Source organism: Cyprinodon tularosa, unplaced genomic scaffold (assembly GCF_016077235.1).
Source record: "Cyprinodon tularosa strain WSP-4 unplaced genomic scaffold, ASM1607723v1 ctg176, whole genome shotgun sequence".
Taxonomy (NCBI): Eukaryota; Metazoa; Chordata; class Actinopteri; order Cyprinodontiformes; family Cyprinodontidae; genus Cyprinodon; species Cyprinodon tularosa.
This window is the reverse complement of record NW_024038582.1, coordinates 812,436-828,341: the sequence shown is the minus strand read 5'-3', so window position 1 is coordinate 828,341 and position 15,906 is coordinate 812,436. Positions and strand designations below refer to the sequence as shown.

The window sequence follows — 15,906 nt, the reverse complement described above, 5'->3', positions numbered from 1 at the left end:
GCATATGTCACTTTTGCTTACTTTTCATCCACACTGCAAGCTGATTGCATAGATTGTTGAAATAAATTATTTTTTAAAAGAATTGTCTACAAAAATCGTTACCGTAATTATATGATTTTTTTTTTTTTTGTGCAACATGTTATTTAGTCCAGTTATGATTAGAATAATCATTTTATATTATCTTGATTTGAATATTGCTTGAAACATTTGTGATTGTGATCCTATCCATTATTATGCAGACCTTTGTTCAGGAGTTATTAATATACAATTAGGGGCAAAACATCTAAAATGCTACACACTCTGCTTATTTTATAATCCATTGACCATCAGTCCTATAATACTATTTTTTTCATCCAGTTGTACATACATTTTTTTTATTAGCATTTAATGTTAAAATTGTCTATTTAGTTGTAAAATATTTTATTAACATATGAAATATATCAGGGCATTATAATAAAAGAAAATATTTTTCAATTATAAATCATTTGTCAAAAAATGAAATAAAAATAAATCAAATATACTTGTGGTGGGATCTCCTACAAAGATCAAACTGTTAACAAACTTATTGTGACCTATCTCTGGTTGTGCCTTGCCCTTCCTTGGCAAATACCTTGCTCTCTAGCCACACTTAATTGGCTGATCTGTGTGATTTGCATAAATCCTTTTAAATTACCTTCCTCTTATCTGATCTCAGAGATAGGCCCTAAGATGGCAGAGTCCGTGCAATGACTCCACTGTTAGGGCATGACAGCAAAATGACTTGTAATTGGAGGCCGCTAAGGGTCGTCACCCCCTGGCACTCACTCAGTAAGCAGCTCAAAGCTTTATGCTGCTAAAAATCCCTTTTTTCCTTGATTTTTCTGTCACATTTGCCTGCTGTGCACACCTTTTCTTATTTGTTTTCTCGCTCGGCTATCTCACTTCCCCTGATTGTTAAATGTCTATCCTTTATTCCCAATTTTCCATAAATGTTGTTGGTAATGGTCTGTTACGCTGTTCAATCAATGCAACGGTTACAAAATTGTGTCTGTAGATGGGTTGTGAGTGTTTTTATGTGCAGCAGTGCATGTTATAGCAGTCCGAGGTTTACTATATTGCTGATGAAACAGCACCTGCAATGGCTTGCCTAAAGCATCAGAGCAACATTCACTAGTCCAGCTTCCGCTGACTCTAAATATTGGATCAGGAGCAGGATTACTGTGAAATTGTAGACACACCTTTTACAGAAATGTGGGAACTGTTTTATCTCTGCTTTATTGCTGAAAAAGTAAAATTGATGTAATAAGAGAATAGAGTATTACAGGTCCAGTGTGGTAAGCAAATTCTAAAAACAGTAGACAGTTTGTTTAATTATCAAGTGGTTTGAACTATATTTTTGCAAAAAATATCAAAATTGCAATTCATTTGCTTAAAGCAAGCACAAATCACTCTTTTGTTACCTTGTTTTTTGCCCAGTTTTTTTTTTCTCTTCAAAGGAAGATGTAGTAGACTTAACTTATACATTAATGAATATCAGCTACTTGCAGGAACTGTAGGTTTTATGCATGTTTGATCAAATTTACTGCATAATTATCTCAGAAAAACTTGATCTAATAGAATGCCCAGTTCTTTTTTCAGAAAAAAAAAAATCTATTATCACTGTTGGAATTGAGCTTTTATGTCCACTATCAAAGATGACTCACGATGTTGTGTATATGAACACAGACAACGACCTGTTTTGTTGTATTACAGTCATCATTATTGTGCCTTAGCCGTCCTTGTGTGATTGAATGTGTTCTGCCTGCATCCCCATCGACTTTGATGGGATGGATTTAGCTGCTGGGCCAAAAGATAAGGTGATAAGCAAAACTGTCAAAAGTATTTCTTTCAAAAGTTAAACCTATCACCCAGCCTGATCCCCTTTTTCCTCCAACATAATTATAAATGAAGAATGCTCATTTAATGTAATTCCTGTTCCTTTTTTTTTTGTTTTTTTGTATTATTCTTATTCTTATTTCATTATTTCTACGTCTTCTCTGTTGGCTGAAAAATTCTTTGTCCTCTCCTCCTCTGCACACATCTTTGCTTGTCATCTTCTCCTTCTGTCATGATGTTTTTGTTTTTGTTTCATCTCTTCCTTCTCTTAGGCTCCCCTGCAGCCAGCGGCACAGGCACGCTGCAGATTTATTTGATAGATATTAATGACAACCCCCCAGTGCTTGTACCAAGGGAGTCTCAGATCTGCGAAAGGATGAACAAGAACGTCAATGGCTTCAACATCACTGCTGCTGATGCTGACACAGACCCCAATGCCGGGCCCTTTGTCTTTGAGCTGCCCAACTTCCCAAGCAGCATCCGACGCAACTGGACCACTACACGAATCAGTGGTGAGTAGCTGTCTGTAAAAGGTTAAAAAAAGAAATACTTTTTTATTCATGTTTTTTTAAACCATTCTTGCTAATATATTCCCTTTTGTAAATATTACATATTGCATACAGATAAATGAAACTCAGGAAAATTTAAAACAATTAGATGATTATATAAGTTTGTAATTATACAGTACCATATTTATTTTCTTATATTGAAGTACTTGATATGCCCCTTACTAATTTAAGAAAGAAATAACAACAGATTTCAAAGGATTTGTTCATAAAAAGTCTAATCTTCTTGAGATTACTGCAGAAGCTTGGCACACCTTTTGTTTGGAAATGTACCCTCTCTGCCTGGCAGAAACACAGATACTTAGCCAGATTGGAGCCAGATTGAAGAGCTGGTGCACAGCCATTTTGTCGCTCCAGACGAGCTCTGCGGGGTTCCGTTTAAAACATGTTAATTTACTCTAAAACTTCTACAAAAGTTTTTTTAAAACCACAGTATGATGGTGCCATTACCATGTTGGGCAGCTTGCAGACTTTACACATGCACTTTTGAGTTGTTTCGAAGTAGGATTTTTTCTTTTCTAATAATTGAAATATTAATAAAACTGTTTTTATGGTTTCCAATTTCATCCGTTAACTAGAAGTATAGACTCCTATTATTGTTACAGATTTTGTCCCATAAATCTTTAACAGACCAGGGTCATGACACAGTCTTGCCCTGCAACTTTCTTATATATTCTCATTATACCACCGATTTTCTTTTCTAAAAAGACCTATGAACCTTTCTTAGTAAATTAGCTTAGGCACAGATGCATTTGTGTCATGCTAGTACATCAAGGGACGTTGACTTACAGTAAATGAAAAATCTCAATTTTAAAACACAAGGAGATAATCTCATATTTCATTGTGATAAAAAATGTGTAGAGGAAAAATAAACAAGGTTTAGCACTTGGAAAAAACAAATCAAATATTAAGAGCATGTTTTTGTGGGAGTCGTTTCTTGGGGTCAATATTGGGGCCAACCTCTGGAACCTGTTAATCAAAATGAGCACAGAGGCATGTCTTAAAGAAAAATAAACATGTTAATCATCCCCAATACTTTCTGAGAATATGGGCTGTGGAGACAGAAGAACAACCATAGTGAATGTCAATCATTTAAAATGCACTGTTTCCTTTTTTTTCATTTTATATTTCAAAGTAATAAAGGGAGTAAATAAATATAGATTTGAATTATGTTAAAACACTTAAATCAACATGAATCAAAGGTTGAATCACAAAATGTTCATCATTTAATAATATTGAGCCTGACATGCAGAAAATGAGGATATTTTTAACTAATTTTATTTGAATTCCAACCCGTTACAGCCTCTTTTTGGGCTCATTACAGATCAAGTTGACAATTCTTTATCAGGTAATCTTATACAGGATTGCTCTAACATCAGTTCACATCTGGTTAACGTAGAAATTAAATAATGGAACAGATTTGTTAAAAACTACAGGTCATATGCTAACTTCAGCTTGTTGCAACAGAACCTGCCTGCTGATGTTATGTTGTTCAATTCTAACCTGGGGAACATTAGAAAGGATAGAAATGACTCTTTGACACAGTAAATTAATTCAAACATAAACCTTTCATGTAGAAATGTATTTACCTGCTTAAGTAGTATCCTCTGATTGTAAAATATTGCTTGTGGGGTTTTTTAATTTCCTATTTTTGGGAAATTTGATTGATAGCAGTAGGACGTCCATAAAAACTGCAAGTAACAGGGTTGTTGTTTATATATCCTGGACGTTTTGTTTTTTCTTAATACAGATTGTGTGAAAATAGCACCAGTCAGCGCATTATGGCTATTATTGATTTCCTTTTATATTTCTTGTCTTCCTGAGTTGCCACAGCAACAGCCATTGTGGACTATGCTTCCACTCAGGTCCAGAAATCTATACCCAAGCTTTCATTGTGCTTCCCAATTTTTGTACAAGTGGAATGCAATTGATTTTACCAGATTAAACTTCCTTTACTGACGTTATCTCTTTATTTTGAACATAGTTTAATTTAAAAACCATATATTTGTAGGAAATCCAGAAAACTAAACTTGTCTAGAAAGGGGTATATTTCATGTTTCTGGTGTCATTTGAATATATTTACATTGCTGAAAATAAATGTATTACAATGTCTTGTTTTTCTTACTTGTAACTGTTAACAGTTTTTTTTTTTTAAACCTATCAATAGTAACATACAGGTGCTGGTCATAAAATTAGAATATCATGAAAAAGTAGATTGATTTCAGTAATTCCATTTAAAAAGTGAAACTTGTATATTATATTCATACATTACATACAAACTCATATATTTCAGATGTTTATTTTGTTTAATTTTGATGATTACAAATGACAACAAATGAAAATCTCAAATTCATCATATCAGAAAATTAGAATATTGTGAAAAGGTTCAAAATTGATGGCCCCTGGTGCCACACTCTAATCAGCTAATTAACTCAAACCACCTGCAAAAGCCTTTAAATGGTCTTTCAGTCTAGTTCTATAGGCTACACAATCATGGGGAAGACTGCTGACTTGACAGTTGTCCAAAAGACGACCATCGACACCTTGCACAAGGAGGGCAAGACACAAAAGGTCATCGCTAAAGAGGCTGGCTGTTCACAGAGCTCAGTGTCCAAGCACATTAATAGAGAGGCGAAGGGAAGGAAAAGATGTGGTCGAAAAAAGTGTACAAGCAAGAGAGATAACCGCACCCTGGAGAGGATTGTGAAACAAAACCCATTCAAAAATGTGGGGGAGATTCACAAAGAGTGGACTGCAGCTGGAGTGAGTGCTTCAAGAACCACCACACACAGACGTATGAAAGACATGGGTTTCTGCTGTCGCATTCCTTGTGTCAAGCCACTCTTGAACCACAGACAGCGTCAGAAGCGTCTTGCCTGGGCTAAAGAGAAACAGGACTGGACTGCTGGTGAGTGGTCCAAAGTCATGTTCTCTGATGAAAGTAAATTTTGCATTTCCTTTGGAAATCAAGGTCCCAGAGTCTGGAGGAAAAGAAGAGAGGCACTTCATCCACGTTGCTTGAAGTCCAGTGTAAAGTTTCCACAGTCAGTGATGGTTTGGGGTGCCATGTCATCTGCTGGTGTTGGTCCATTGTGTTTTCTGAGGTCCAGGGTCAACGCAGCCACATACCAGGAAGTTTTAGAGCACTTCATGCTTCCTGCAGCTGACCAACTTTTTGGAGATGCAGATTTCATTTTCCAACAGGACTTGGCACCTGCACACAGTGCCAAAGCTACCAGTACCTGGTTGAAGGACCATGGTATCCCTGTTCTTAATTGGCCAGCAAACTCTCCTGACCTTAACCCCATAGAAAATCTATGGGGTATTGTGAAGAAGAAGATGCAATACACCAGACCCAACAATTCAGAAGAGCTAAAAGCCACTATTAGAGCAACCTGGGCTATCATAACACCTGAGCAGTGCCACAGACTGATCGACTCCATGCCACGCCGCATTGCTGCAGTAATACAGGCCAAAGGAGGCCCAACTAAATACTGAGTGCTGTACATGCTCATACTTTTCATGTTCATACTTTTCAGTTGGCCAACATTTCTATAAATCCTTTGTTTTTATTGGTCTTCAGTAATATTCTAATTTTCTGATATGATGAATTTGAGATTTTCATTTGTTGTCATTTGTAATCATCAAAATTAAACAAAATAAACATCTGAAATATATGAGTTTGTATGTAATGTATGAATATAATATACAAGTTTCACTTTTTAAATGGAATTACTGAAATCAATCTACTTTTTCATGATATTCTAATTTTATGACCAGCACCTGTAAGTATTTCTTAAATTTTTTGTCTTCTTTTCCTTGCATAGGTGATTATGCCCGCCTGGCTCTTCGATACCAAGTTTACTTGGAACCAGGAATGTATGAGGTCCCTGTCATTGTGTCAGACTCGGGCAACCCACCGTTGTCCAACAGGTCCATTATCAAAGTGAAGGTGTGTCCCTGCGATGAAAATGGAGACTGCACAACACTCGGTGCCGTTGCAGCCGCTGGCCTTGGAACTGGAGCCATTATCTCCATCCTAATCTGCATCATCATTTTGCTTTGTGAGTGCTCTCTATTAACCAGTATACCTTGCTGTTCCTAAGAAGATCAAAATTTTGATTTAAACTCCTTAAAAAATATATAGATTTTGAGAAAAGATGAACTTTTACCAAAAAATTATACAGCGATGTGGATGCAAATGTTTGAAATATATAATTATCTCAGTCACTGGAACCCCTCAGAGTGGGGAGTTTTTTGTTTCTTCTCTGGAAGTGTAAATATCTGTAGGCGTCTGTCTTGCCAGTTTTTCATGCCTGTGGATTGTCCTGTACATAGAAAACAAGAAACTTTTTCCAAGGCACTCTTTATTGCTTTTGGATTTTGTTTAGGTTTATTAATTATGAAGCTAAAAGGGTCCTAATATTCACACATACATGACAACATTCATAAATGTATTTCTCTTATATTTGAGAATATTTCTTGATTTAAAAATTACTTGTGATGTGAGAATGTGAATGTTTGAGATTCTCGTGACATGGTCTAATACACATATCACCTGATATTTCTTTTAAGACATGGTCTATTACACAAATAGATGTTTTTGAACAGGAACCAATCAAATATCTCTTGTTTAGTCAAACACAAAAATGTATCCCATGTGGGCGATGATTTACTTGTAAGTCAATGATGTGCATTCACATAGCCCTGCAGTATACTGTAGGCATTTAGTGCGGTTGCAGGTGAACTTGTACTGTAAGCCGTTGGGGTTCAAATTGTTGAGACCTTAGCATAGTTTCTGGTAACGACAGTGGAGCAGTAAGTGAAAAATATTCTTTAATATGTTTAGCTAGTTATCTACCTTTTGTTAGATTACAGTTTAAACATTTATGTTAATAATGTAATGCTTTTTTAGACAACAAAGCATTACATTTTGTTTTGTTTTGGGTTTTTTTGGCACGGTTAGACCATGTAGAATAATTAGTGTAGTTATCTCTCTTAGCTAGCTTTATCAAGTCAGAAATTTGCCACAAAGCAAATTTATAATATTCAAACAAGCAGTTTGAGTGGATTTGGAACATCTTAGATGCAGATTCAGTACCTCAAGACCCCAGTAAATTACACACACCATTGCATGCTGGCCCAAGATGCATACCCTGTGGAGGTATGCATCTTGGGCCAGCATGCATGTATTAATCACTTGTGTGTATTAATAAATATTAAGGGTCTTTTAGCACCATAGCATTCTGCTTGTACAAAATGATAACTAGTGATAAAGCAGATGTCCAAATATTGAAACGTTTACAGCATACAGTGGTTTCTAGACAGTTGGCCAATTTAACATTCTGAAACTTGAAGACTTCTTTGAATAGTCCTTTCATGATTCCAGATTGATGTAAATTAAACACTGTAAATGCTGAAGCATTTATTAACTTGTTATTAACTCGCATGATTTATGCTCATTATATTTCGGTTAGTTTTTGGCTTACTTTTAGTGGGCACAGCTAACCAAGAATTTAAAATCTGATGTTATGCTACCTAAAATATTGACCTTACTACCAATGAAGAGCTAAAAACATAATGTAATCAGATGCCAGTTGTTAAGATAACTGTCACTTGTAGTTACCAGATCTGACTTTTTTATGCTTAAACGCAAAGGCTAAAATAAAACTAGCCCAAATCGCAACTTAAGTTAAACTAATCAGATATAAACCTGAACTTTATCCACTATCAGATGATCCTTGCTCACCGAACTACCCTCTCAGTCATACGCACATTTGCACAAACACAGTGTAACTCAATCGGACTATCTCCCTTTGATGCACAGGCAAGAAACAATTTTCAGCTAATCAGCTATAAGTGAACAGGCCACACTGTAAAAAGAATAATGAAGTCATCTTGTCCTTGTTTTGCGTATCAAGCCATTAAATGCATTATGAGACGTGCAATATTCTGCTATCCTTTTGTCCACTATTGGTTTCCAGACTCTAAGTCAACTGTGACTCCCCAGCAGGACTGAGGAGAGCTCTCCTCAATATTTAATTCATTCTGAGCCAAACAGAAGCTTTGTTTTCATCTTTTATAACTGAGGAATAAGTGAACACAGTTAGAAGCTGTCTTCAGACAGCTGCTATTGCTCCTCCAGAGACGAGCACCAGTGCCAACCCTTCAGCGAGGAAAGTTGCTATTTGCTGACATAGGTCACTATACTGTAAGTCACTAGAATACTGTAAGTCATCACCTATCACCTGATATTTCTTTTAAGATATATTGTTCATTAGCTTTAAAAATATTTCATGAAGCAGGGATTAGTCATAAAAAAGTGTTTAAATGTTAAAGTGCTTTTAGCACCTTAACAAGATTAACCTAGTTAACCTTAATGGCAGCAAACAATAGTATTTGTATTCTCTAAAGCAGGGGTCACCAACCTTCTTAAAAATGAGAGCTACTTCATGTCTACTGCATCATAGGAAGGGCTACCAATGCTGACCTATGAACTGGAGAAGTTAAAATTCACCTAAACTTCATACAAATACAGATATTTTTACCATTTCTTCTTATCTCTAGTTTTCTTTTGGATTTGTCATTTTAAATCTCTGTTAATGGTTAAATGCTCTATTAATGATTAAAAAAAGAGCAACAGAATAAAATAAAGTTTTAAACTTTGCCCACTGCTCAGTTGTTCTATTTTCAGAAGGTGCTGTAGGGACCCCATATGGTCCTAAAGGGCCACTTTGGGCCCGCAGTTACCGTGTTGGGGTCCCCTTACATAGAGAATGTAGACAATTATCTCAACTCTGAGATTTCCTAACAACTGTCCGAATTGTTAGAGCCATATTTTCCATCATAGGCAAAGATCCAAAGCTCAAATGATCAAACTGAGAATCCTTGCCTTTTCTTCAGCCTTTCATTGATCTGCTAAGTTACTTTTTCTCCTATTCGAGCCAACCGACCAAGAGTACAAAATGATAAAGGAACAAAACAACTAGCTCTAGCTCTCTATAGCAACCAAAATAAACTAGCATTATCCCTTCACAGTAAAAGGTGTCTTCTCTACAATTTGGGTAAATATAACATTGAAAATTAATTTGTTCCAGTTCCCACCTTGTCAGAGTAAATCAAGCTAAAACTCATGCTCGCCCCAAATCAACTATAAAATATTAATAATAAGCCATGTCTTGCGCCATATCCGCTAGGATCTAAAGTGTGCTGAAAGTTATTTAAGAAGCTGCTTTTTAAGAAATTCTACCTTCTGAGATACAATCACATCCAAGGATTTTTGGAGGAAAACATGCTGAAGCAGTAGACATAAGGTCGTTATTGGAAATTTAGACTATTCTCGTTATTTCAAATGTCAGGGTGCCCCTGCTGAAGTGCGAAAGTAAACATTGTTCCCAGTCATTAGAAAGTTGTGCTGTATTCTAACTGCTTAACAGATGACGTGTTGATCCAGTGAGGCTTCAAGTTGTGCACACTGAAATGAAAAAAAAAATGTAATTATACGGCCATCTTAATTTTCTTTCGTTTCGTTTTTTGTAACCTGTCTTCAGCTTTACATACTGCCGTGCCTTAGTGCCCTTTATAGATCCCTAAGCAGGCATCACTTTACATTTGGATTTATTGTGTATTAATGAAACTCTACCTACAGCTGTATATGTTTCCTGTATGCATTATTGCAGGCATGGTGCTGTTGTTTGTGGTGTGGATCAAGCGCAGGGAGAAGGAAAGGCAGACAAAGCAGTTGCTGATTGACCCTGAGGATGACGTCCGTGACAACATCCTCAAATACGATGAAGAGGGGGGAGGCGAAGAGGATCAAGTAAGCGTTGGAGAGAGACACACACCACTCATACATGATGTGATGTCTGTTTTGATGCTTACCCTGCTTATATGTCTGTGCCTCTGGGACTGTGCAGGACTACGATTTGAGCCAACTGCAGCAGCCAGACTCTTTAGAACACATCATCACCAAGCCGCCGGGCATACGCAGAGTTGACGAGAGACCCATTATCCCAGAGTCACAGTACCCGATCAGACCAGTTGTTCCCCATCCTGGAGATATTGGGGACTTCATCCATGAGGTGAATTTAAAAGCACATCTATATCTTGCATGGACAAAATTTGAGTAATTTAGTTGTTTTTTGTGCAAGGAGCTGGCTTCTCAGTAATGTTTCAGGGATTTGTAGATTTTGCCAATTTTTCGGAATGAGTACAGCAACAACTAGTTTTCCTTAACTGATCAGCCACCCCACCCTCCAAACACTCACAAATATTTACTGTCGCAAACACAGGAAACTCTGATGCTGGCACATTTATTCGAGAAAATGCTGATTGACAGACTCGTGACAACGCATTCACACTTGAGAGGTGTTGGCAGCTGTTCGGCTTTGATCCAGCCAGCCTTGACTCTCTGTCTGTCTGTCTCTGTCTCATACACATAAACTCACCTGATCTCGCTCCACCAGTCCGATTAAACTCAAACACTGCAAACACATGGTGTTTTTACTACATTCTGAAACCACAAGGGTTTTGGCATTTTACATTCTTCTCATAATTTCTCACAAATTTACAAGGTCTGTTCTCCTTACCTACCTCAATATAAGGTCTTTGACCACAATGTTCTATTGTTTGAAACAAGTGTAGTTTTGAAAAGAAAGTAAATTATTTGTAGAAATAACTAAATATGAGTAACATATGATAAAACAAAGAAAATTATATCTGGCTTTAAAATGTCTATATACTATTGAAACCATTTCTTATTTGAAATGCTTTATTTTTAAATGCTTTCAGTCACTTTAGTTTATATTACTTTATATTTTATAGGATTTTCAGTGAATGTTGAACCAAATGTATTGTTAGTATTGTTAGTTCTAATATGTAGCTTAGATTTTTAATTAGATTTAGGTCTGTATGGAGGTATTGGGATTTAAACCAGTGGTTTTGCACCCTGCTCTTCAGGGACCCCTGTTGTGCATGTTATAGGTGTCTCCTTGCCACCTCAAACCTGACTTATATGAATGGGTGATTAACAGGCTTCTGTGGCACTTTACATCTGCTGAGGAGGTCACACAACCATTTGAATCAGGTGTGCTGCGATATAAATGCATCTAAAACCTGTGGGGAAGGAGCTTCAGGGTTGGGAACCACTGATCTGAACTGTTCCATTGTATGGCTTGGGTTGTTATCCTGCTGGTTCTGTGTCTAAATTTCTGCCCCAGTTCAATTCTTGTCTGTTTTTTAGCTTAACATTTATCCTGACAGTTCTGAAAAACTTTCCTCTGTATGCTTAGGAGGGAAATTATTTCAGCATCACAATGCTGCCTCTACTCATTACTGAATTTCTTTCAGAAATGGCTGCTTTTTGCCTCTGTTCCATAAAAGGTAAATTTATAGAGCTTTAGACTAATTGAGCTGCAGATCCTTTTAGATCAACCTCTTGGCTGCTTCTTCAACTAACTTCCTTCTTTCCCAACCTGTCAGCTGTCTTAGTAGATTTGCTGTTGTTGCAAACTTACAATTGTTGAATGATAAATTAAACATTGCTTTGTTAGATGTCAGAGCTCAGTACATTCATAACCAAAGCCCTCTTTGAACTTCAAAACACCTGTCTAGCGTGTTTCTTGATCTTTATCAGACTGTTTGTTCATTAATGTTCTCTAACATCTAAGACTTTCACAGAACCGCTGAATTTATATAGATAGTACATTAGATTTAGATGGACTCCGTTTACCTAGTTGGTCAAATATTGAACAGTGAGCTTTGGCATGTTAAAAAAGTATTTGCTTGTGACCAATTTGTACCCTTTACCATGAAAACAGCCCAAAACTGGAGGGGTTGTATGAGAAAAAGCCTCTCCTGCCTGAAATAAAGTTTTGATCAGCTATTTCTTAACTAAAAACCCATCCCCAGAGTCCATTAAAAAGATCCCAGCTTAAACTTTTCTTAATTTTTACACCAAGCTCACCAAAAGCTGAATCTTTGACTTGAAAACTTGTCATCTCAGAAAAATTTGGTTGGTAGCTGGAGACAGAAAAGCTGGAGGAGGGAATTATTAAAAAGTTTAGTATAGCTGCTATTGCATCAATCCTTCTAGTCATAGGTCTTACAGTGTGTCTGTCTTTTTTACGAGCTTTGGCAATCAGAAACTTCAAGCATCCCATTTTTCCTGCATTCCATATTAATTAACACAACTGGAAAAACCCTTCCTCTTCTACAAAGTGCTCACTGTTCTCAACAGTTTTTCCCTGCAGCACATTTTATTTGCAGCCGTTTCATTCCCAAACTGAATTGCTTCCCAAACAATCCTGTGGCATTAAATTGTGGTACAATTGTGAATACATTGGCTACTGCAAGACTTACATGATTGATTTAATACTCACCCTTCACATTTTGCAGTGTGACTGGAAAAAACTGTGAAACACACAGCTCTCTTGTCTAATCTCCCCAGGGTGTTAGATAAAGGCATGCTTTATTATCTGTCTTTAACTGTCCTTTGCCAGGCTACTCACCATATGGCCATGTTTGCGTCCATGGGATACAACTTTATGTTAATGGATAATGATCAGCAGATTTGACAGTTCATTAAACATCAAATTGCACAAATTAAAATTACTCAAATAAATTTGCTTAATGGAGACACTGCTATTTCTAATGAAGTTTTTTAACGATTCGATGGGGTGCTTTTTTGGTCCCATTGAAAATATTATATTTTGCAAAACTGCAATCAAAACACTTTTTTGCATCACATAATTTAGGTGATCTGTAACTGGACCTTACTCGGTTGTAAAAAGATTAATAAAAAGACTGCGAGTAGTTAGAGGCGCCACATATTTGGATTAATGAAGAGACTATTTTTTACACTTAGTTTGTGAAGGTGAGCTGTGGCTGAAATGTGGATTTATCTCATGTATTTACATCCTCATGTTGTTTTCAAGAGTTATCAAATTAACAAACATGATTACATGCAGGAGCCTTTTAACCAGTATTTCTTTTTTTTTTTTTTTTTGGCGGGGGGACTAATCACTGCGACACCGAAGCACGCCCAGTTTTTCTCATTTTTATGTGTATTTATATCAGCTGTCTGAACTTCTTCTGAAACATTCAGATGTGTTTCCGACTTATGTCACTCAAATATTAGTTGAGTAGAGTTTGACTGCATGCTAGTTAGCTAGATTAGCCATTTTATTCGGGTATGGATCTGGCAGGACGCTGGTCCTCAACGATTGGAGTTCAATACCACTGCATTATATCAACTGTAAAACTAGTTAATTGACCTCTCTTTGTTTTTGTGTGTTTTTTCTCTCTGTGTTTTAAGGGTCTGCGGGCTGCAGACAATGACCCCACAGCCCCACCGTATGATTCCCTGCTCGTCTTCGACTATGAGGGCAGTGGCTCCACCGCCGGCTCAGTCAGCTCCCTCAACTCTTCCAGCACAGGAGATCAGGACTATGACTACCTCAACGAATGGGGACCGCGCTTCAAGAAGTTGGCCGACATGTACGGGGGCGGGGATGATTAATAAAAGATCTTGGCCCGTCCTGCACATGCGCACACACACGCACCCTCGACCCATCAGCTGGCCTGCCAAGCTCTGTCTCCATAACAGAATGGGGCAATTGAACCCTACTTGAACACAAATTAAGGATGACATATTCATACGGACCAACCAAACAATTTAGTAGCCGCAACAGAGGACCAGTGTCGTAAGTCCCTTCCAGGAGCTCTTCTTTACCTGCTCCTGCTCTAAGCCTGTCCAAGACTGTAATGGAAGCTCTTATTTGCAGGCTTTGTGTGAGTTTTACTCTCAAACACATGTACTTCTGTTACACCTTAGTTTTGTTTTTTTGTTGTTGTAGACTTCAGTTACTGTGTTTTAGGTTTCTATTGCTTTTTCCTGTTCTCAGTCACATTTAATTCAGAAATAACCCTTTCCTGAGAGATTCCACTTTTCCCTCACTGTAAGCCCCCCCTGCCTGCATCTTTGAAGGAGCTTTAGGTTTTAGATAGATGCTTTATCTGAGGCAAACAAAAGGGAAAAGAAGGTAACCCAGATATGAAGTTGTCTTTTCTTGGAGGGCCCTGATTCATTCTTTCCACAACTTGAATTACTTAGAACAGAAGCACTGTTGTTTAAAAAGTGCCTTCACTGGTGCGTTCTTTTAGCAAACTTCAGCTTACTCAGGATTGGTTGCCATTCTCTGGGCTTGCAGGCCCCGACATGACCCCAGACCCTTTAATTCAGACCTCCCTTGTTATTTCTCCTGTCCGGCAGGGCCGTTACATCTGGAGGAGATCTCAGTGCTGGTTTCAGAGGAGCAGCGACTGGTTTCAGAGAGCAGTTCATGTAGACGTACATAGGCCTACAGTGTGTCTCTGGGTGATGGACTAATCATCAGATTTTTGGAAAGTCAGACGTACTGTGCTCCTAGATCACAGTTTGCTGGAATGTGACTGCTGAAATCGCAGAAACAGACTGTCTTAGATGAAAAAATGCATTGTGTGTTGGTTACTTGTAGCAACAGCAGCTGTGTTTGTTTTGAGATACTGAGTGTTTGAGGGACTTGGCTCGTTACTAAATATGGCTGACAAGTAAATGTACTTATGGAGATTACTTAAGAGTCTGGCTTTAAGATCATCCAACATTTGTATATTAAATATTTGGGTCAAATGTGTTTAAATTTGAAAATGAGGAAGGATAAACAATCAATAACATATATTACTAAAGGAACAACACAGATATGCAAATTTGTTTTCTAGCTGTGGGTTGAATCATTCACTCCTCTAGCCTTCAATATTATTTTAGTCAGTCCAGTTCCTTTATCCTTTAACTTTTGAGATACAATTTATGATTCTAGACAGAGCAACATAAATTAGAGGTGCACAGAAATAGATTCCAGTTTTATTTAGTGCTCCTAACTTGTGAGCAGTAGGTCAGAACTCACAAAAATCTGTCATTTTAGGTATAATTCAACATTGGTCACAAGTTGGTGGGTCTAACTTGTGAGCACTAGGTTATTGCATCCAGTGAATGCACCATACAAGTCATAGAAGTGGCAACACTTAAATATGAAAGTTGTTACTGTGGGAAGAATATGCAAAGTTAACCTTTTAGTTAGCTATTTAGAATTTTGGATGAAGGACATGAAAAGAACATGTTGAGTGGGAAGATCAGTGAATCTTGTCAACCGCAAACACCCTTTAAAAACTGCCCAAATAATTCTTATTCTAATAAATGTAAAAATAATGAATGTCAGTATTACGTAGCACAATCAAATATTATGACAGCAAAATAGTTAAGATAAATTATTTTAGTATCAAAGGCAGTCATGTTAAAAAATAAAGAAATTATAATGTAGTTATACAGTAAGAATAGTTGTTGTTTTTTTCACGAGCTGTAGCGTCAAAAAGTCATCTCTATGGTTACAGTTACACTGCAGGTCTTGATGCTCAATTCAGATATTTTTGTGAAATCCAATTTCTTTGCACG

At 37.1% G+C, this 15,906-nt stretch overlaps 1 protein-coding gene across 1 annotated transcript in view; it reads left to right on the top strand.

Moving 5' to 3' along the window:
* The window catches only part of LOC119781387 (cadherin-4-like), a 380,523-nt gene extending 364,967 nt beyond the window's left edge, over positions 1–15,556 (top strand). Inside the window, exons 13-17 of the mRNA XM_038281816.1 lie at positions 2,127–2,366; positions 6,248–6,484; positions 10,100–10,239; positions 10,337–10,501; positions 13,735–15,556. Coding sequence (XP_038137744.1) covers positions 2,127–2,366; positions 6,248–6,484; positions 10,100–10,239; positions 10,337–10,501; positions 13,735–13,938 — 986 coding nt within the window. The 3' untranslated portion in view covers positions 13,939–15,556. The remainder of the gene's footprint in view (positions 1–2,126; positions 2,367–6,247; positions 6,485–10,099; positions 10,240–10,336; positions 10,502–13,734) is intronic.
* The last annotated feature ends 350 nt before the right edge of the window (positions 15,557–15,906 follow it).